The sequence below is a fragment of the Sapajus apella genome, unplaced genomic scaffold, assembly GCF_009761245.1.
Source record: "Sapajus apella isolate SASKATOON/1434 unplaced genomic scaffold, GSC_monkey_1.0 scaffold150, whole genome shotgun sequence".
In the NCBI taxonomy this organism is placed as follows: domain Eukaryota; kingdom Metazoa; phylum Chordata; class Mammalia; order Primates; family Cebidae; genus Sapajus; species Sapajus apella.
The window spans coordinates 13,736-34,358 of record NW_022437090.1 but is presented as its reverse complement, the minus strand read 5'-3'; the positions used below and the strand labels follow the sequence as shown (position 1 = coordinate 34,358).

The window sequence follows — 20,623 nt, the reverse complement described above, 5'->3', positions numbered from 1 at the left end:
CCACTGCACTTCACTCTGGGTGACAGAGCAATACCCCATCTCAAAGAAAAAAAAGGAATGAAATACCGGCATTTGCAGCAACCTGGATGGAATTGGAGACCATTTTTCTCAGTGAAGCAACTCAGGAATGGAAAACCAAACATCGTATGTTATCACTCATAAGTGCGAGCCAAGCTCTGAGCATACAAAGGCATCAGAATGATACAATGGACTTTGGGGAGTTGGGGGAAAGAGTGGGAGGAGAGTGAGGGATAAAAGACTACACACACTGGGGACAGTGTACACTGCTCAGGTGATGGGTGCACCAACATCTCAGAAATCACCACTAACGAACTTATTCATGTAACCAAACACCACCTGCTTCCCAAAAACCTATTGAAAAAATTTAAAAATCCACTATATTTAGGAATCACCATTTAATGACCCCTCCATCTTCCTACCTGTGGCTCCCTCTGGAATGCCCAGGTGAGCTGGATGGTAGGGGCAGTGAGGACCTACTAGTGTTGGTCAAACACCACAGCACAGATGTGGCTGATACCTTTGCAAAGGTGGCCAGAGGGAAGCCTTACTCTCTAGAGACTCCAGTGCAGGGCTCTTATCAGCTCCCAAGCCTGGGGTTTTTGCAGCCCCCCCGCAACCCCACGCCTTCTGAGTCATCGTTCAAACCCACCAGCCCTTCTGACGGGGCTGGAAACAGGCACCAAGCCCTCCAGGAAGCTATTTTTAGGGTTCATCTGTTCTTTTTTATTTCTTCCCTGGGTTCCGTATTCTCTCACCCCCAGATTTAAAAGACCTAAAGATTCTGGAAATCATTCATTATTCCCCCAGCTCACAAGCTGTGCCTTATCTCCAACCTTTCCTGTACCACTCCCTCTTCCTTTCTTCCTCTCCACCCTCACTCTCTGGTTCTCCAGCTCCACAGGCAGCAGAGAAAGCAGGCTCTTTGTCTGACATCATCTTCCACTCCCTGGCCTGCTAAGAGTTACTCACTCAGGCAATCCCTGCTCCACCAGAGGAGACTGTCCAATTGCCAAGCAACCCACTGCTGGCCAATCACAGAGCTTGGAGGTGATGTCATGGCGAGAGCGATCAGTGGTGCTGATGTTGAGAGAAGCCCAGGGTACCACTAATTGAGGGAGTGAGGAAGAGAGCAGCTCGCTTCTAACTGGACTGCACGTAAGTAAAAATAAAATGCAACTAATTTGAGGCTTTTCAGGCAAAAGAAAAAACAAGACAGCAGCCACAGTGGGGAGAAGCAAGGGGTCTAACACCTATTATATTGCCTTTGGTTTTACTCAATCAATTAAACTTTGTTAGATCTTGGGGTAAATAGGGTGAGGCAGAAAGAATGGTGCTCAGCCAAGGGGTGAGGGTGGGCTCCGGTGTCATTTTTATTCCAGAGCTCAGGAGAGGCAGGATGAGTGGGAATTGTCAGATGCCATCGTGAGTTATTTCTGCATAAAAGTGTTTTGTTGCTTAGGGAGAAAGGTTTTGTGTGGAGCCTGACTGCCCCTGCAGCTGGCTGTGACCTGAAGATCCCTTTCAAGTGGGATGCTCTCCTGTGTTTTTACCTTTTCTTCCTCAGACACAGCTTTTCTTGTCTCCCATTCCCATTTTTATCACCCATCTTTTCCTTCGCCTCTGTTTATGCATGGGTTACTTTCTTCTCTTGGTTCTAAGGATGCAATGAGATCATCACCTCCTCCCTGCCCCGCCCCACCCTGAGGTCAGCCTGATCCTACCTGGCCAGAGGTGGCTGGCTTCAAAGCTGAAAACTGCAGACACCCAGAACTGCCACGCCCTGGTCCTTGACTGGGGCCCTGGCCAGCCCCGCTCCTCATTCAGCCCACCGTCCTTGCCAGAAGTTTAGGCATCATTCATTTCTTATCCTGGGACCCAGGGTTTTGATGTCCAGTGGCCAGCTGTTCCCACGTGGCGGTGCTGCCTTTGTTTTATTTCTCCCAGGAAGACACAATCAGGTGTGGTGGAGTCTTGTCCTGAACATGGACCAGTCTCCAGGATGCTGTGTGTGTGTGTGTGAGAGAGAGAGAGAGTGTATGTGTGTGTGTGTGTGTGTGTGTGTGAATGTGTGTGTGTGTGTGTTTATGTACGGGGGTGGGAGGGAGAGGTCAGGAATGTTCAGGCATCCTTGTCTGAATACCCCGGGAAGGTATACCCCCTGTATCAAGACCAAGAGAATACAAGGTGGGGATGGCCAGAGGTGGCCTGCTGAGGCTCGAGGGGTGGGTGGGAGGTTGAGAGGGACTGTGGGAGAATCTGTCTCAACCTGAGGCTGAGCCCCTCGCCTGTCAGTGGGAGGAAACCTCTCCCATAGGCGGGTGCTAGGAGAATGAGATCATCCTTCAGATGAGGATATAATCATAGTGCTGGAGCGGTGAGAAGGCAGAGGGGAAAAGGTCTGATCAGCAGCTCCATAGAAGGAAGCCAGAGTCTCCCGGCTCATTCAGTGAAAACACAGCTCATTGCTAGGAGCTGTGTTTTCACCCCTCTTGGAAACCACGGAGCACCTGTCAGCTTGTCCCAGCCCTCCCGGCATTCTCAGCTCCACCCAGGCCACTCCTGGAAAAGCTCTGGAGTGAGCAGGATCTGCAAACGCTAGATGAGTCTACCATAGAGCATGCTGCCCTGTAGGGAGTGAGTTCCCCATCACTGAAGGCATTAAAGCAGAAGTTGGATGGCCACCCAGCAGGGAGGCTTTGGAGAAGATTTTTACATTATGTTAGGGATTGGTCTAGGTTAGATCCATTAGTACACTGTGAAATCAATTTATGGATTGTAAATGGTATTTTGTTAATTTTGTTAATTTTATTTATTTAATAAAATGAAATAAGATAGAGTAGGAAAAAATGAGAGCACATCTCATATAGTGGGATAAATATTGCTTCCTATGCTGTCTTTAGTTATGGATCAGTTATGTGTATATTTGTGTGTGCAAATGTACATATATGTCTGTATTCATAATCATATATATCTGTATCTGTCCATATCATGACATATACATACCAAATCATGATATAAAATGTAGCACTTTTTGTGAGTTTCACTCAAAAACATTTGAGAAACATTAGGCCAAGTGATCTCTAATTACCTCTCCTAATTCTAAGTCTATAAGCCTATGGAAAACTAATAGATATTCAAACTTTTTAAAAAAATTTAATTGTGGTAAATACACATAACATAAAATTGGCCATTCTGTTTTTAAGTGTACACATCAGTGGTATTAAGATTCACATTGTTACGTATCCAATCTTCAGAACTGTTTTCCTCTTGCAAAACTGAAACTCCATACCCATTAAACACTAACTCCCCATTCCTCCTTGCTCCAGCCCCTGGAAAACCTCATTCTACATTCTGTCTCCATAAATTTAACTCCTCTAGGTACCTCAGATAATGGAACCATACAGTACTTGTCTTTTGTGATTGGTTTATTTCACCTTCCTCAAGGTTCATCCACGTTGCACGCTGTGTGTCCCTATTCCCAGGTAAAAAATAAGTTCCTTTAAGTTGCGATCAAATCCAAATATTGTTTTTTATGGGAAGCTGTCCTTCTTTAGTGAGTTACTTCATTCTAAAGGACCTATCAAAGATGGAGAAGTTTGGTCTAATATTGTCCATACTGGTCAGGTTGCCGAATAGAGGTGGAGGGGCAGTGGAAGTGTCTTGCATTTTTGCTTGGATGGATACTTAATAGCTAGAATTCACTTTGGTTCAATAAAAGAAACCCAAGGGCCAAGTGGCTGTCTTCTTTCATTGGACTAGGCCATTTTAACCCCATTTTTCCTGTAGGGGGATGTGGGCTGATTGACGACTTTTAAAATAGAGCAACGAAGATTGACAAGCTGAGGTTCAGGGAATAAGGTGGTTGAACAGAAAAAAGGAACAAGGGGCAAAGAAATTAAAAAGATAAGAGAGAGATAAAGAAGGGAGGCTAGTGTCTACATTAAACCAACTATACAGAAGGAATGGAAAAATTCAGATCCTTTGTGTTCTTGCTTTTAAACAATAAGATATTTAATTATTAAGATCATAATTAAAGAAAGGCTTAATTTTTCAAGAACCCCTAAGATTGTCTCCTCTGCTCCCTTTGATATCTTTATATTATTTCATACTTAACTGGAGACTCTCATTTGGAAACACACAATTCCCAGAGATTTTTGAAGACACAGATGGGGAGAAATGAAACTGCTTTTGTTGGGGGAGGAACAGAAATTTTGGGGAATTATACAACATGTAAAGTGTAATTTTTATAATGTCACTTAGAGAACCAAACCATTTTTTTGTTTGCTTTTGTTTGGTTTTTTTGAAATGGAGTTTTGCTCTTGTTGCCCAGGCTAGAGTGCAGTGGTATGATCTTGGCTCACTGCAACCTCCACCTCCCAGGTTTGAGTGATTCTCCTGTCTAAGCCTCCTAAGTAGCTGGGATTACAGGTGCCTGCCACTATGCCTGGCTAATTTTTGGTATTTTTAGTGGAGACAGGGTTTCACCATGTTGGCCAGGCTGGTCTTGAACTACTGACCTCAGGTGATCTGCTGGCCTTGGCCTTTCAAAGTGCCGGCATGAGCCACCGCCCCTGGCCAAAACCGTTTTTTTTTTTTTTTTTTTTTTTTTTAAGCTTGAGAAATAATGCATCATGTGTAATTTGGTTTGCTTATTAAATTACCATTTGCTATACTTAGAGATGTGACAGCCTGGAAAAGGTTGCTTTTTCTGTTTTTCTTTAGGGAGGGATGGATACTAAAAATTCTTCTCTGCCATTTAAAAAACTGTTTCATTTTTCTTTTCAGAGTTTTACATCTCTAGTCCCTCTAGGAAGACACATGAATGCACATACACCTGCCCCCTTCCTACCTACATGTGCATGCACACACATGAAGCCCCACATCTGAACACTCCCACCCCACCCCCTACACACACATGTGAGTGCTCCCACTCCATTTCCTACACACACAGAGACATACCTATCCCTCCCCACTGAAGCCCAAAGTTCACTGGCCTTTTCTATCAATTAAAACTGAGAGCTGCTTGTCCACTCCCTAAGGGTCCTGCTGTCAGAGGTGGATGGTGGGAGGCAGGAGAACAGAACAGATCAGAAAGGGCGGGAAACTGGGGCTGGTTGGCCTGCTTCATGATGGGCTTTAGGCAACTCTAGAGTTTGGATAACCAACTGGAGAATGTGAATCTAGAAAAAGGAGTAGAGCGTGGATCTTGGATGAAAGACCCAGCTGGGTAGGATGGAAAGAGTGTAGAGTGTCAGTGGACCACGTGGGGAGTCTGTGCATAGACAGCCAGACCAGAGGGAGAAAAGTTCACACTGAGTATGTGGAAAGCAGTGGATAGGGGATAGCACCTTTCAGGCAGGCTCTGTCTGCCCACAACACAAACACAATTCAACTATTGATCCTGGACAGGGCTGTCTAGCATCTGCATCTACCATAAACCAGATGCCTAAGGAAGGACTTAAGAAGCATGCCATGGGCTGGGCACGGTAGCTCACGCCTGTAATCCCAACACCTTGGGAGGCCAAGGCGGACAGATCCCTTGAAGTCAGGAGTTCAAGACTAGCCTGGCCAACAAGGTGAAATTCCAACTCTACTGGAAATACAAAAATTATCTGGGCCTGGTGGCACATGCCAGTAATCCCAGCTCCTCAGGGGGCCGAGGCAGGTTAATTGCTTGAACCCGGGAGGCAGAGGTTGCAGTGAGCCGAGATATTGCACCACTGGACTCCAGCCTGGGTGACAGAGGGAGACTCCATCTCAAAACAAAACCAAAAACAAAAAACAAAACCAACAATGACAAAAAACATACCATGAGCTTTTCTGAAAAACAATTATTTTTTTCAGAAGTTTTTCCAAGAAGTACTCTAGCTAATCAAAAAAAATTATCAAATTAAAGAAATCAAATACAAAAAAAATCACGTGGTATCAATGATGGTCATGAACAAAGAAAACGCCACAATTTAGAATCATTGTCTAGTTATAGTTGGCATAGTTATAAAGCTAAATGCAAATGCCAAATATCTTGAGGCTAGGGCATGTGTTTGTAAGAACATCACTGTATACCTAGCGCCTTGCATAGTGTACATAGTGGAGCCTCAACAAATATTTGTTGAATGAATAATGTAAGAAAGAATCCAGTAATGGTAGTCCAGAACTGAAAATCCAGATAATTCTGACAAAACCAGAAGGTTTGTAGAGAGAGGTTTGTTGCTAAACCTCTCATCTCACACAAATAAAATCATTAGATACTCTTTTATTCTTAAGGTAGTGAAATATAAACATAAAAGATTTAACATAAAGCTAAAATTAAAAGGAATATGCAACGTTCACAAAGCACTGGAGAATGAAAGTGTAAAGAAAACAAGAGCTGTATTGCAAAAGATAAGGAATTTCGTTCAGTGTAGTTGAATGGGGGCCAGAAGCTTGGTGCATTTTAAGAGACTCTCTGAGGCAATGCCTGAGCTAAAGGATAGATATAATGGTGAACATTTTAAGCATGGAATGCACCCATAGAAGGGAGGCTAACATAAGGTATTTGTCTGGCCTTACAATCACATGCCTCCAGCAATCAGCCATTTTACTTACATCTAGGGTGGCTTTGGATATGAGGACATAGCATGGAGCTTTATCAGAAATTGCATGGGCTTTGTTATAAGGAGATTTCGATTCAAATCCCATCTTTATCACTTTCTACTTGTATGACTTTGGGCAAATTAAGTCACTTACCTAAATTGATGATCTGTTAAGTGGGTACAGGATTTGGTGTGGGGAATGAAATGATAAAATGTGTATGCCCTGGCTGGGAGTGGTGGCTCACGCCTATAATCCTAGCACTTTGGGAGACTGAGGCCAGAGGATCACTTGAGTGCAGGAGCTTGAGACCAGCCTGGACAACACAGTGAGACGGCATCTCTATCTTAAAAAAAAGGTTTTTAATGTAGATTCCCCGATTACAATTATGTAAAAATAATAGAGAGGAAAAAAGCCTAGAAGAAAATGCCAATAGCGTAAAGTAGCAAGACTACAGGGATTTTTCTTTTTTTTTTTTTCTGTCATATAGAATTTCTAAAATATAATGTGAATATGTCTGTAATTAAAGCATTATTTATAAGATGCACATCTGCCTATAGATATAATTGTAAAGCACTATACACTATTCAGTTTACATTGTTGTTACTGGTAGTAAGATGAAAAGGGCTTGCCTTACGTGTTGACACTTTCATGTGCTTTTGACCCAGGACCTCATATGGCACCTGGGTCACATGGCTCATATGCTCTCCAGCAACCCTGAATGGAAGTCCATGCCCCGAAGCTTTACTTCTGTCATGCTGAATATTCTGCATATATATATACACATACACATATACATATACACACACATACACATACATATCTATCTATCTATCTATATATCTACCTCTCTCTATATATCAAGAGAGACAGAGAGAGAGAGAGGGAGAGAGAGAGAGAGGGAGAGAGAGAGGGAGAAACAAAGTCTCACTCTGTCAGCCAGGCTGAAATGCAGTGGCGTGATCTTGGCTCACTGCAACCTCCGCCTCCCAGGTTCAAGCTATTCTCCTGCCCAGCCTCCTGGGTAGCTGGCTGGGACTACAGGCACCCAACACCATGCCCAGATAATTTTTGTATTTTTAATAGAGATGGGGTTTCACCATGTTGGCCAGGCTGGTCTCGTGATCTGCCTGCCTTAGCCTCCCAAAGCGTTGGGATTACAGGTGTGAGCTACCATGCCCAGCCTCTTCTACATATATTAAATTGGAAATAAAAATAACCCAGAAAATCCCATCATTGTGGATTATTTGGGGCTGTCACTTTTCCAGCTTAATTTTCCTTTTCTGACTTGCCTCTCACCGTAGCTGTTAGTGCGAAGAAGGACTCCTCGGACTCAGGCCTGCAGAGTTCTGCTTTTATCATAGGTGCTTATTTCCTAGAAGCCTAAGCCTGTTAGGCATCCTCTGGGAGCTGCCCTTGTCCAGGTCCCCATCATCTTTTCCTCTTGATGCTCTTGGAAGCAAGAGCCTGAGCGGTGATTAAATAATGCCATTTCCCCCAGAGCCAGTGAATCACATGCTGTTCTGTTTTGCCCAGTTTTCCTCCATATGTCTCTCTGGTTCATTCTTGGTCCACGCTCTAATTCCCCACCACTTCTCCATTTATGGCATGGTTGACAGTATTGCAGAAGACCATTCCGAGGCCTGCAGAGCATCTGCAGAGCATCCAAAGGCGCCAGTGGCTCTAGATACCCGTCCAGGGGCCTGTTTCACTTTCCCACCAACAAAAACTCCTGTGGTTACTTTAGGATCTAGCAGAGGGCTTGGCACAGAATTAAATGCTCAATAAATATTGTAGAAAGAATGAAAACCACATTCATGAAAAAATAATTTATCTCCTTTTGATTTAAAACCCAAAGAAGACACATGGCTGCCAATCAGAGCCTTTTGATCAGCATGAAATAACCAGGGCCACTGTTCTGGGCTGACATGATTCCATCCCAAAGCAAATAAATGTGGTATTTACATAGCTTATGCAGCTAATTTTGGGTAAATACATAACCTCAACTGGATTTTTAAGAAGACTGGTAATAGGGCACAGACTTAAAGAACCGTCTTCTTGTACTGCTTGTGGTTAGAGGACCTTAATCAGAATTCATTGCTCCCACACCCATGGAAGTATTCTTCCTGATTCTTGGCCAGAGTTCCTAGATTTGCCTTCTGAAACCCTTGCCAGGGACAACTCTATTCAAGCCACTGGGACATGCATTACCTGCATATCCCTCAAAAATAGTCCACATGGAATTTGACACATCCTGCAAGCATTCTCGGGGCATTTCTTACAGTGATCAACAAAATCCTTGCTCACGCTGTCATGCTGGCAGTCAGAGTCACTAAGAGGTCAGGCATGCACCCAGGTGGCCATGTGTTGTCTGAGAGCTTGGTGCTCTTCTGTCTGCCCCCTGGACATAAGCTGCGTTACAGAAAGCCTGGGAGTGTGGGTTGCATGAAAGTGCCCTGCTGGGGCCTCCCTTTGGCATATCTGTCTTCTCGTTCAAAGCTGCCCTGGTGACCATGTTGGCTGTCCCCTCGTCCCGGAGGAGTAGACTCAGCTCTGCGCCCTTAGAGCTGTGTGACCTCAGGCAAGCCTCTTAACTTCCCTGAAGCCCAGGTTCTTCATCTGAAAGCAAAGCTGATGATGCCTGTCTTGTCAGCCTAGGCCAGCTTCATGCAAAATTTGACTGGGAACATGTGGTGGGTGCCGGGTGCTCCATGAGCAAAGGGTCCTATCATCATTTCTGGCTCAGGCTGGGGGCACATTCCCTGACTCCAACTGCCTCCTCCTCCTCAGTCTGCCTTCTTTCTCAGGCATCCCTCTCTGCTTCCTCTCCACCTATTCAGGCTTCTGTTTCTGATCCTTTCCCCAGGTAAAGTCCACGGACTCTCTGGCATGGCTGACTCACTCTGCGAGTGACTTGTCAGTTAGCCTGGCCATAAGCAGAGACTGTGGGATGGGGGTCTCATGACCAGGGAAGTCGCATGCAGGCACCAGGCCTGCCTATCTGTTCAGGGACTCACTGGTACCATCAGGACCAGCTTAGCTCTGCAGAGAGAAGACCCATTGTGCTGCAATGTGACAGCGGCCTCTGGCTCCAAAGCACAACAACAAGAACGAGGAGAACAAAGCACTTTAAGTCCAGCTGCACCTCAGTTCAAAGGGGCAATCTAACTTCCTAGTGGCATCACCCTGAGCAGGCACAGAAACCCTCTGAGCCTCAGTTTCCCCATCTGTACATGGAAGCAACAGTCCTCACTTGTGGGGCCAGAGGTAACGGCTCTGAAGCAGGTGTGTGGCACCTGGTACTGCCCTGATGCAAAAGACACGGCCAAGGAGACTGACATTTATTCAGTGCTTCCCGTCTGCTGGATGCTATCCATGGGCTTTTCTCATTTAATTTGCACAGCTCAGCGCAGGATTAAGATGGAGAAAGAGAATAGCGGAGGTAGTAAGAGAGGTGATGCTAGTATTTGACCCACTGTGGACTAGCCCTAAAGCCAGAACTGAGTTGACTGCTCCCGTTCGCTCCTCCTGCCAGTCCCCAGCCAGCACAGAAAGGCAAGGCGCCCGAAGTGGGTCTCAGAGTCTTTTGGCTGGTGACGATGTGGGCGGTGAATCTGCTGGCTTTTGCCACCTTCTCCTGGCACAGTGACCACAGAGGGTGCCAAGGATCAAATGGTCCTGATGACTGGCACTCACTGCTGACTGCTCCTCATTCTCTTGGTAGTAGCCTTCATGGGCTCCCATCACGTCCACCCAGATCTGCTCCTTCCCTGCCTCTCCTGTGTCGTCCTCTCTTCCCACTTTCTGATCTGGCGTCAACCAGCTCGACTTGATTCCATGAACACTGAGCGGTCTTCTCATCCTGACCCTTGCCCGTGATGTTCCCTAGAGAATACCCTCCTGCCAGCTCCTGGGACCCAACACCAGGGACCCCTCCTGGATTCCCTGGCTCATGCTGGGGGTGTGGAGCCCCATCTCTGTGCCCCATAGCAATTCCGCAAGCTGATTTCTGGCGGTGTGCTGACCCTGTGATGAGATATGATTTCTGTTTTTTTTTTTTTTTTTTTGAGACGGAGTTTCGCTCTTGTTACCCAGGCTGGAGTGCAATGGCGCGATCTCGGCTCACCGCAACCTCCGCCTCCTGGGTTCAGGCGATTCTCCTGCCTCAGCCTCCTGAGTAGCTGGGATTACAGGCACGCACCACCATGCCCAGCTAATTTTTTGTATTTTTAGTAGAGACGGGGTTTCACCATGTTGGCCAGGATGGTCTCGATCTCTTGACCTCGTGATCCACCTGCCTCGGCCTCCCAAAGTGCTGGGATTACAGGCTTGAGCCACCGCGCCCGGCCGAGATATGATTTCTTAATGCTTTTCTTTCCTGTGTCCCGGATTCTCTTAACTAGGGCCAAGCACAGCTTAGGTCAGTCATCTTGGGAAAGGGAAGGTGAGAGGCATCTGAAAAGGCCTGTTAACACCCATGCCCAATTCCCTCTCATCCCATATCAGAAGCGGCCCAAAGAGTTCTGGGGCACGTGAGGGGAGAAGATCAGGACACACAGTTGTTTTATGAACGCCTCCCAGCTGATTCTGTCAGAGGATTTGCCTCTCACCCTAACCTTTGAATTGGGCCAGGTTCCTAGCTATGGAGGGAGACAGATGAACACCCCTTGACCTATATGTTTTTGGGAAACCCAAGTTTGCACGCACCGGGGGGCTTGAGACTGGAAAGCCAGTTAGGAAGTATCATGAGTGCATGGAATCTGAGCTTGCTTAGCATGATGTGAGAGGGAGGTCTGGGTGGGGGACCCTCAGGGACAGTTGGTGGGGAGAGGGCCTGGAGGAAGAGCAAATGAGGTACCCCCGAGATCCTCTCTCCAGTGTATAAAGATGTTCCTTATGAGAATAACCTGTCTAACCCATCGATGGTAAAATCCTGCCCTTTCCTTTTCTCAGGCCGGTGACAGTGTCCTGAGCTGGTGACAGACCCACTCTGTGACTTTCAGCTAGATTCAGCCACCAGATCCCAGAAACATGACCCTTGCTGGTAGGTACAAACATTATGTGTGATGGGGCATAGCCTATTCCCCCTGCCCCGACCCAACATGTTCTCGCAGAAGCAGGGAAACACACCTTGGGCAGAAAGCACACGGGGTGGGGGCAGGCAGTGACAGGAGGCACACCACTGCCTGTCACCACAGGCGACAAGTTGAGCAAGTGGTGGGGGTACATCACAGCTGAGATTTTCTTCCTTTTGCTCATCTGCATATGTGTTATATTTTTTAAAGTTTTTATAATGACTATATATTATTTTTGCAGTTACATGTAGTTTCAAATTTATAAAAGGAAGCCAGGTGCAGTGGCCTCTGCCTATAGTCCCCGATATCAGGAGGCTGAGGCACGACGATCGCTTGAGCCCAGGAGTTTGAGTCCATCCTGGGCAAGATATTGAGACCCTCATCTCAACAAAAAATTTTTACAAGGAAATGAGGATGGGGGAGCACCAGCGCCGGGCTGGGGGTCAGCTAAGGGCTGCAGCCTGAGCAACCAGACACACAGGCTCCAAGACAGTGGGAGGAGGGGCTGTCAGGAGCCAGGGCAGCTCTGACCCCTGACATCCCAAACACAGACAGACAGGGTGGCGGGGATATGCTTCGGCTTTCTGGGACACCAGCAACCCCCTGGCTCTGCACACTGTTAGAAAGGTCAGAGAAGGCTCACAGCCTGACCTCATGAGGGGCAGAACAGAGAGATGGTGGTGAGGATGGCCCCCTCCTATCCAGCTCCTTAACTCTTCAGGCCAGCGCTGGCAAGTCTTGGGAGTAAAATGGAGTGTGGGTCTCCTGTATCCTGGAGCAAAAGAAAGGGAATGTACTGGTGCAGATGTTGGGAGAGAGAGAGCTGAAGCACTGGTGCTTGGGACTTTTCCATGAGGGCATTTGCTTTATGGTCTGGAAGGGGAGGAGACATACTGGGGAGAAGGATCTGGTGCACTGGAAGGCTCAGGTTTCCACAGGAGACCGGAGTGGGTTCGAATCCCACACAGGCATCCTGAACAACGCTGCTCAGGGCAAAGGGCCCAGATGCCCAGCCTCGGCATGGGTCTGTGTGGTTTGAGTGCCTTCGTGGAACCCTGGGCTGCTCAGAGCCCCAGACCCACCAGGACACTGGCTTCTGAGGCTGGGAGAGGTGCCATCCTCACCTGCCTGGTGTTTCCACAGCCTACAAAGAGAAGATGAAGGAGCTCCCGCTGGTGTCCTTGTTCTGCTCCTGCTTCCTGGCTGACCCCCTGAATAAGTCGTCTTACAAATATGAAGGTCAGTGAAGGCTCAGCCAGGAAAGTGAGGGGCAGGGAAGGGGCCCTGTGTCCTGTTCTCATGGGTCCTGCACCCCGACCCCAGTTCAATGAAACTCTCTTCCCAAAACACGGTTTCCTTCCCAGAGCCGATGAAATCCCAGCAGCTGAGCCTGAGGGTCTGAGCTGCAGCGGTGCAGCCTGGACACTAGGAGAGCCCATGAAGGTCTGCGTCAGGCTTCCCCAGAGTTCACTTGATCTTATTGTCACCTCTGTGCATGCGTCCAACAAATCGAGGTGGGGGGGATGCAAAGGTGAGCCAGACAGAGATTCTGCCCATGGGGAACATAACCAGAGAAGATGAGACGATGTGAGTTTCCAGGCCAACAGGTCTCCTCTGGGAAGGGCAGAGAATGCTGGGAGAGTCCAGCGGTAGGAAGAGGAGGCTTTGTGACGGCTGTGCTGTGTGAGGCTTGTAGCTGGGACAGCCCCAAGACAACAGTAGGGAGCACTGGGTGGCCATGTCCTCACCACGGGTGCTTGGTGACCAGGTCACCTCCTAATGTCCTGGTTAGAAGCAGGGATGGGTTTGGTCTGGCACCAAGAAGCAGGCGTGCTTGGATGACCTGAGGTTGTTTTTTCTGTCTAGGCTGGTGTGGGAGACAGTGTAGGAGGAAGGATGAAAGCCAGCGGAAAGACAGTGCTGACTGGAGAGAAAGAAGAGCGCAGGGTAGGAGGGAGGCAGCGGAGGGGTCCGCAGGCCGAGCGTCAGATGGCAGCGGCCGGGGGTGGGCGGGGGCCAACACACCCCTGCCTGTCACCACAGAGGACAAATTGAGCAGCTCAGCCGTGGGGGAAGCAAAGGCAAAAGCAGCCAGTGTCGTAGGAAATCACATTGCCTGGGGCCTCTACTCTTGGGGGCTGAAGCCTCACTGTGGCTACAAACTCCTTCAGCATGTCAGAGCCCATCGCCCTTAGGTGCCCAGGTGCAGGACTGAGCTGGACCCCAGTCTCCAGCTTGCAAGGGGCCCCAGCTCTCCCACTGCCGTGTGCATGCGCTGAGTGCTTGCTGGGTGCCCATGCATTCTTCAGGACGTGAGCAGCCCCTTCTCTGCCCTCTGTAGCAGACACAGTGGACCTGAACTGGTGCGTCATTTCGGACATGGAAGTCATTGAGCTGAACAAATGCACCTCAGGCCAGTCCTTTGAAGTCATCCTGAAACCACCCTCCTTTGATGGGGTGCCCGAGTTCAATGCCTCCCTGCCCAGGCGGCGAGACCCATCCCTGGAAGAGATCCAGAAGAAACTAGAAGCAGCTGAGGAGCGAAGGAAGGTAAATGTGGTCCTTTCCTTCTTTCCTCCCTCTCAGCATAAAGGGGGAGGGAGGTGGGAGGTGGAGAAGACAGGTGGTGGACCTGAGCTGGGGTAAGCTTATCACTAATCTGCAAAATGTAGGGTGCATCTCCCAAGTGTGTGGTGGAGAATGAGGCACTGTTGAGGGAAACAAAGAGCCAAACGCCCCTGGCCTCTAGGAGCTCACTGTTTGGTTAAGGGGAAAGGACACTGCACTACGTTCCTTCAACAGGTAGCCTTATAATGCACAGTGGCAAAAATAAAACTTTGACAAATGCTAAGGATTTAGGGAAAGGCTAGGGAATGAAGGAAAGAGCTCCTTCCTTGGAGCAGGGAGAGAAGATCACGGTGTGGGGCATCTCAGGCCCGGATGCCTTCTGTGCCTCCTATGGATTCTCGTGGCTTGATTCTGATGCCATCGTCTAAGTGAAATTTTTTTTTCATCTTTCAAGCAGAAAATAATCTCCTATCTTGAATTCCTTCAGTGCATCCTGTCTATACCTTAGGGCATACGTCCACACTAGTCTGGGTTTTAGTGATTTATATGTGTTCATCTCCATGAGACTTGTTTTGTCCCCAAGCTGTTAGACCAGTGCCTGGTACATAGTATAAGACCATTTAGTGTTTTTGAATGAATGAATGAATGAATAATGGTAATGAGCAAAAGGGCCCTGAAGGTATTTAGGAAAAGTCTGGTAAAAAAAAAAAAATCAAAGAATGTGGAAGGCTCTGAAGGGGTGGAAAAATTTAGAAAGTGTCTTTGCTTCCTGCTAATGGGCTGGGGACAAGGCCCAGGGAGGTGAAGGTTCTGGGTGTGCAGCTTTGCAACCACGATGGTGAAATTAACCCTGGTGCACTCACTGGGAAGGGCCACCTTGTGCCTTTTTGCTTCCCCAGTACCAGGAAGCAGAGCTCCTGAAGCACCTAGCAGAGAAACGGGAACATGAGAGAGAGGTGATCCAAAAAGCCATTGAGGAAAACAACAACTTCATCAAGATGGCTAAGGAAAAACTGGCCCAGAAGATGGAATCCAACAAGGAGAACCGGGAGGCCCACCTCGCCGCCATGTTGGAACGGCTGCAAGAGAAGGTTAGTGGTCCCTGGCTAGAGAGGAGGCTCCTGGGTCATGCTGTTTTCCTTCTGCAGCAAGTACGCGGGGACCTACTGATCATCTCAGGGAGGAAGCAGCCTCGGGCAGGAATCGGGATCTTTCTCTTTGGCAGAATCGTTAGAGAATTCTGAAGGGATGATCCAGGAAGTCAGAGGCAAGAAACGAACCAGAATCAGGGTTTCCTTGGGGGCTTTTCTGCATAGCTACACAATTAAAATTCCTTATTGTCTTAGGGAGAGTATATATCTGATTTTCTAGAAGAAGCCTGTCTGATACAAAGGAGTAGAGATAGACAAGCAATTGTACATTCCAACTTCATCATTGAGTGGACTGATTTGATGGAAGGAAGGATGCTTTCTTGAGCACTTGGCTCTAAGTCACGGGTATGATGAGTGAGTTTCCCATCGAGCAGGAAACATGATTCTCTCTAAACCCCTTGACACAGACCCAGTGAGTCACAGGTCTTTCCAATATTATTTTGTCAATAAATGAAACAGTGTCACCTAAATAGGAGAACCATGAGGCCGGGGTTGGTTCTGTGTGTCAGCAGAATACCGGCCCGTTCTGCTGAGAACACGCTGGCCTCATTTCCTGAGTCTCAAGGCCGCCCCAGTTTCTCCTGCAGCTCCTGGGAGAGCTCCAGCTCTGTGTTTTATTTCCAGGAACCGCCTGCTGCGCGGTGACTCCCGGGACCTGATCGGTGGCCTCGTCCCATGGTGAGCAGCGTGGTCCCCGCGCCTTCCTGCCTATCCACCTAGAATCTCAGGCCCTTGGCAACAGGTCCTAGAAAGATCTGGTTTCTTCACGAGGGGTCTGAATGTTGCGTAGGCCCTGGAACTGGCCAGCATGCAGCAGACACTGTGCTCTGATGCACCAGCCTGCAAGGCTCGGCAGGGCCTCCACCAAGCGTCACATGGGAGGGAGGTGATCTGGGTCAGCCCTCAGGCTTCCCCAGTTATGGAGGGATGACTTGGAGCAAACTCTTAACAAAAACCTGGGGTTGGGCTAAGAGGGGGCATGGCCCTGAGCCAGACCCAAAAGAAATCACTGAGGCTCCACCCAGGATATAGCACTTGAGAGACTCTGCAAAACACTTTCATCAGGCCACTATCCTCACAAGCTCCTGAAGCAAGCTGGACAGGTGTTATGCTTATTTTGCAGATAAGAAAAACACGTCCACAAAGATCAAATGACTTGCTCAAGGTCATGAAACCAACAAGCAGTGCAGCTAGGACTAGCAGCCAGCTCTTTGGCTCCAAAACCAAGTGGTTCAAGGAGACCAGCCTGTGACTGTCCTGCCAGCCTTTTGTCATCAAGAGAGTCTTTGGAGGCCAAGGAAAGGGAGTGCAGAACCTAGGGCTCTGCCCTGTGTGCTCACCCAAGTATGGCGGTAGATTCAGAGGCAGAGAGATTGGAAAGGTCCATTTAGCAGAGTGATAGCTGTGGAGGTGGGGGAGACTCAAAGAGGTGTGATGTCAGAGCAGACATTTGAGGGGTTGGCATCCTTCTGGGACCTTGGTCCTTACTTTCGTTTACCCACTGGTGGAGGCAGGAGGTTGGGTGAGAGTTGGGTTTATGTTTTCTGCCCTGTCCACCTGTGCACCAGGCCATGGACACCTTCCACAATGCCTGCTGTGTCAGTGTTTGTGTGGGTCACAGACCCCACGTGTCAGACTCGCTTGGTATAAAATTCAAAAATAAACATACTTGGATCGTTTCCCAGAACACCGACCCCGGCTGTCTAGGGATGGTGCTTCCTCGGTCATGTTGATAAGTACCAGAGTTTTGGACTGTGTACACAACTCCTAGGCCACGGAAAGTTCTAGAGTGTCTGCAGGAACCGACTTGTAGTTTATAATTTATCCTGAAAACCTGGGCTGCCTCAGTGGGTCTACTCTGGGCTGATTCTGTCATCTGGATGTGACAGTGCCAGGCTCTGGGAGGGACAAGATTTGTTGAGTGCTTGCCATGTGTAAGGCACCATAGTAGAAACTGGGAAATAGCCAGAAGAGGAAGATGTGGTCACTGCCCTAGGAAAGTCACCATCTAATAGAGAACCCAGCAATATGCACAGTGACCAGGTGAACACTAAACATCACAGAACCTGAGGGGTGTAAGAGCCGCCTGTCTATGCCCTTTTCTTTAAAGATCAGAGAACTGAGGCCAGCCAAGATACTTCTGCAGATGGGCCTTGGAAGGCAGATACCATCTTCTGGCTGCACTACCCTGTGAAATAAAAGAAGGTTCTCTTACGATAGGTGTAAGAAAGTCCACTTTTTGGAGTTGGGCAACATTTTCAAAATTCTTCTGTTGGTTTGTACTTTAAGAGTCCACACCTGGCCACAGTGGCTCACACCTGTAATCCCAGAACTTTGGGAGACAGAGGTGGGAGGATCATTTGAGGCCAAGAGTTAGAGACCAGCCTGAGCAACATAGCAAGACCCCATCTCTATTTTTGTTTAAATAATAACAAAGTAAAATCAAAGTGTCCTCATCTTTCACCAACAGGGTTAAGGCAATTCTAGCAAAGGAGATGGATGAGAACTAGAAGCAGCAGGCAGGCGCATGTGATTTGTAGGAGATGCTTGCAGTGAGGCCTGTCTGTTCTGCCTGCTCCTCTGGCACAAACTACCCCCCAGCAGTTCCTTATATGAAGTCAAGCCATACAATTTAAGCCAAACCACAGAACAGCCAGGTGAGGGAGGGAGAGGCTAGGAGGGGGGCCCAGGGTCACTGTAAGGTGGGCCCCTGCCACAGGTTGGGACCCACAAGCCCTTGAGCTTCCCAGGGCCACACCAGTAGGCTCGCCCCGGCCTCCTGCCAGCCTCACCTGCCACCTTCTGCCCCTCTCAGGATGCCTTTGCAGACACCGCTCTTCACTGCCCATGGTGGCCACTCTTTGCTTTTGGTTCTCTTGCACTTTGGCCTCCCTTTTTGTCCCCGGCAGCCTTGTGTGACCTGCCCTCTTCCCTCCCTTCCTTCTCAGGACAAGCACGCCGAGGAGGTGCGGAAAAACAAGGAGCTGAAGGAAGAGGCCTCCAGGTAAAGCCCAGAGGCCAAAGAAGTTGCCAGGTCAGCCGGACAGCTCCAGCAGCTCCACGTTCCAGGCAGCCTCGCCCGCCGGCTGCACTCCCAGCACTGGGGTTTGGGGGGAGGGGGGTGGCCAAGGGGCGTTTCCTCTGCTTTTGGTGTTTGTACATGTTAAGAATTGACCAGTGAAGCCATCCTATTTGTTTCCGGGTAACAGTGATGGGGTGGGAGAGGGGAGAGGAGAGAGTTTGGGAAAGAGAGACGTAGAAGAACTCAAGGATGCTGCAGTCCTGCCCGGCGCAGATCTGATTTTCACATCTCTACCTGGACATGGAGCCTCCAGGCACTGTGTTGAGGGAGATGGAGACCAGGGCAGTAGAACTTCAGGGTGAAGGACAGAGTCCTGGGTGGGGCGGCGGCTGCAGGGCCCTCCGCAGGGCCCAGCCAGAGGGGGTGTGAGGACCAGAGGTGTCGCTTCCGCCCTGCAGCAGGTGGGATGAGGTCTGTGTGTGTGTGTGTGAACCATCATTTTTTGATCATCATGACCAATGAAACCTTGACTCCAAGTGTCCAATTCTTTATTTCCTGAATGTGTCCTTTGGGTCATTTAAAAAGTTCTCAAAATCTGGCTTTCATCCATCTGATGGCAGATGCCCTTTGCTTTCTTAATTTTGCCATTTGAGCATCTGGGGTCTGGGTGAGGTGGGTTGAATCATGCCAGCCTTTGATATAATTGAAAGATTTTCTCTTCTGTTCTTTAAAATCCCCTCTGTGGGCTAATCTTTATTGGAGAGCATGCACTAAATTGAAGAGAAGAGAAACTCAATCTTCCTTTCAATGAACTGACATCCTAATACGGTCCCAAAGATGCATTGTAAGAAGGAAGGTGTCTTAGTCACAACCGTTCAGACTGCTATAACAAAATACCTTAGACTAGGTAATTGATAACAGACATTGATTGCTCACAGTTTTGGAGTCTGGGAAATCCATTATCAAGGCACCAGCAGATTCAGTGTCTAGTGAGGGCTTTTCCTCTGCTTCAAAGATGATGCCTTTTTGCTGTGTCCTCACATGGCAAAAGGGAAGGGCAAAAGGGCTTCCTTAAGCCTCTTCTTTAAGGCACAAATCCCATTTGTGAGGGTGGAGTCCTCATGACCTCACCTTTTAAGGACCTATCTCTTAATTCTATAGAGTCAGGATTAGGGTTCAACCTGTGAATGTGGGGGAGACAGCAACATTCGAACCATAGAAGTCCTGCATGCTTTGGGTGTTTGAGATTCTAGGTAAATTAGAAAATGCGAGCAAGGAAATAAAGTATTTGCTAGTAGAAGGCAAAGGAGGCAGCCAGACGCAGCAGTCTTGGTCTCCAGGACACTGAACTATGGCTGGAAAAGCAGCTCCCCTCCTCCCTTCCCCTACAAATATGAGTGCAGGGGCTGCCTGTGTTACCCAGGTCCCAGGGCCTCTTCCCACTCTGCCCTGCACACTGCAGTTTTGTACAGCTTTGCAAATAAACAAAGCTTTGGTCTAGCTTTTTTCTTCTGCTCACCAGTGGTACTGTAATTTAGTTTTATTTTAAAATAAGATAACAGGAGGGATCAAAGATGATGATGATGATAATGATGATGTTGGTGATGATGGTGGTGGCAGCTAGCTTAGGCAGCACTTACTAGATGCTCTGCACTTTTCTGGACTTTTACATCTATATCATCTCACTTATCTTCACACCACCTGTAGGATGTAGGTACTCTTATCATCCCATTTGGTAGACAAAAAAACTGAGGTCTAGAAAGGGTAAGTAACTTGGCAAGATCACACGGGTAGCAAATGGGGGAACAGGGATTTGAATTGGGTGATGTGCTCTCAGAGTCCATATTCTTAGCCATTGCAGTGTGCTGCTTCTTGACACCTCCAAACTAGGATGTGAGTCCCAGAATAGGGTTTCTCAAGCTGTGAGTGGTGACTCATTGGATCTTGCGATCAACTTAGTGGATCCCACCCAACCTTTCTCTCTTTTCTTTTTTAAATGGACTAGAATAGAAAAACAAAACAGTAGAAGGCATGATAGGCGATAATGGAAGCATTATTTCATGGAAATAGTGTTTCAGTTTTATATTTTGTATATGTATGTGTTGGTCACAGCATAAAATGCGTTTCTCATGGAAGGGTGCCAGTCAAAACCCTTTGAAGGTTACTGCCTTGGTATCAACATGGAGACAGAGCCAGGACATCCAGGCTGCAGCCCC

At 48.1% G+C, this 20,623-nt stretch overlaps 1 protein-coding gene across 4 annotated transcripts; it reads left to right on the top strand.

The window, feature by feature from the left end:
- The first annotated feature begins 667 nt into the window (after positions 1 to 667).
- STMN4 (stathmin 4) lies at positions 668 to 19,925 on the top strand. 4 transcript variants are annotated; one of them, XM_032265341.1, is made up of 8 exons: positions 668 to 1,176; positions 11,545 to 11,635; positions 12,810 to 12,905; positions 13,533 to 13,613; positions 14,008 to 14,216; positions 15,134 to 15,325; positions 16,010 to 16,063; positions 18,334 to 19,925. In XM_032265341.1, the coding sequence occupies exons 2-7, from the start codon at positions 11,623 to 11,625 to the stop codon at positions 16,028 to 16,030; spliced, it is 612 nt and encodes a 203-aa protein (XP_032121232.1). In that variant the 5' UTR covers positions 668 to 1,176; positions 11,545 to 11,622; the 3' UTR covers positions 16,031 to 16,063; positions 18,334 to 19,925. The 4 variants fall into 4 exon arrangements, with proteins under 4 accessions (XP_032121232.1, XP_032121234.1, XP_032121231.1 ...); XM_032265343.1 differs by lacking the exon at positions 13,533 to 13,613; XM_032265340.1 differs by lacking the exon at positions 16,010 to 16,063.
- Positions 19,926 to 20,623: the final 698 nt, after the last annotated feature.

Bases quoted from the DNA above. Each gene is read 5' to 3' on its own strand.
- STMN4 (XM_032265340.1), top strand. The intron at 13,614-14,007 runs GTAGGAGGGAGG...TGCCCTCTGTAG, and splicing joins GAGAGAAAGAAGAGCGCAGG to CAGACACAGTGGACCTGAAC. The intron at 15,326-18,333 runs GTTAGTGGTCCC...CTTCCTTCTCAG, and splicing joins TGGAACGGCTGCAAGAGAAG to GACAAGCACGCCGAGGAGGT.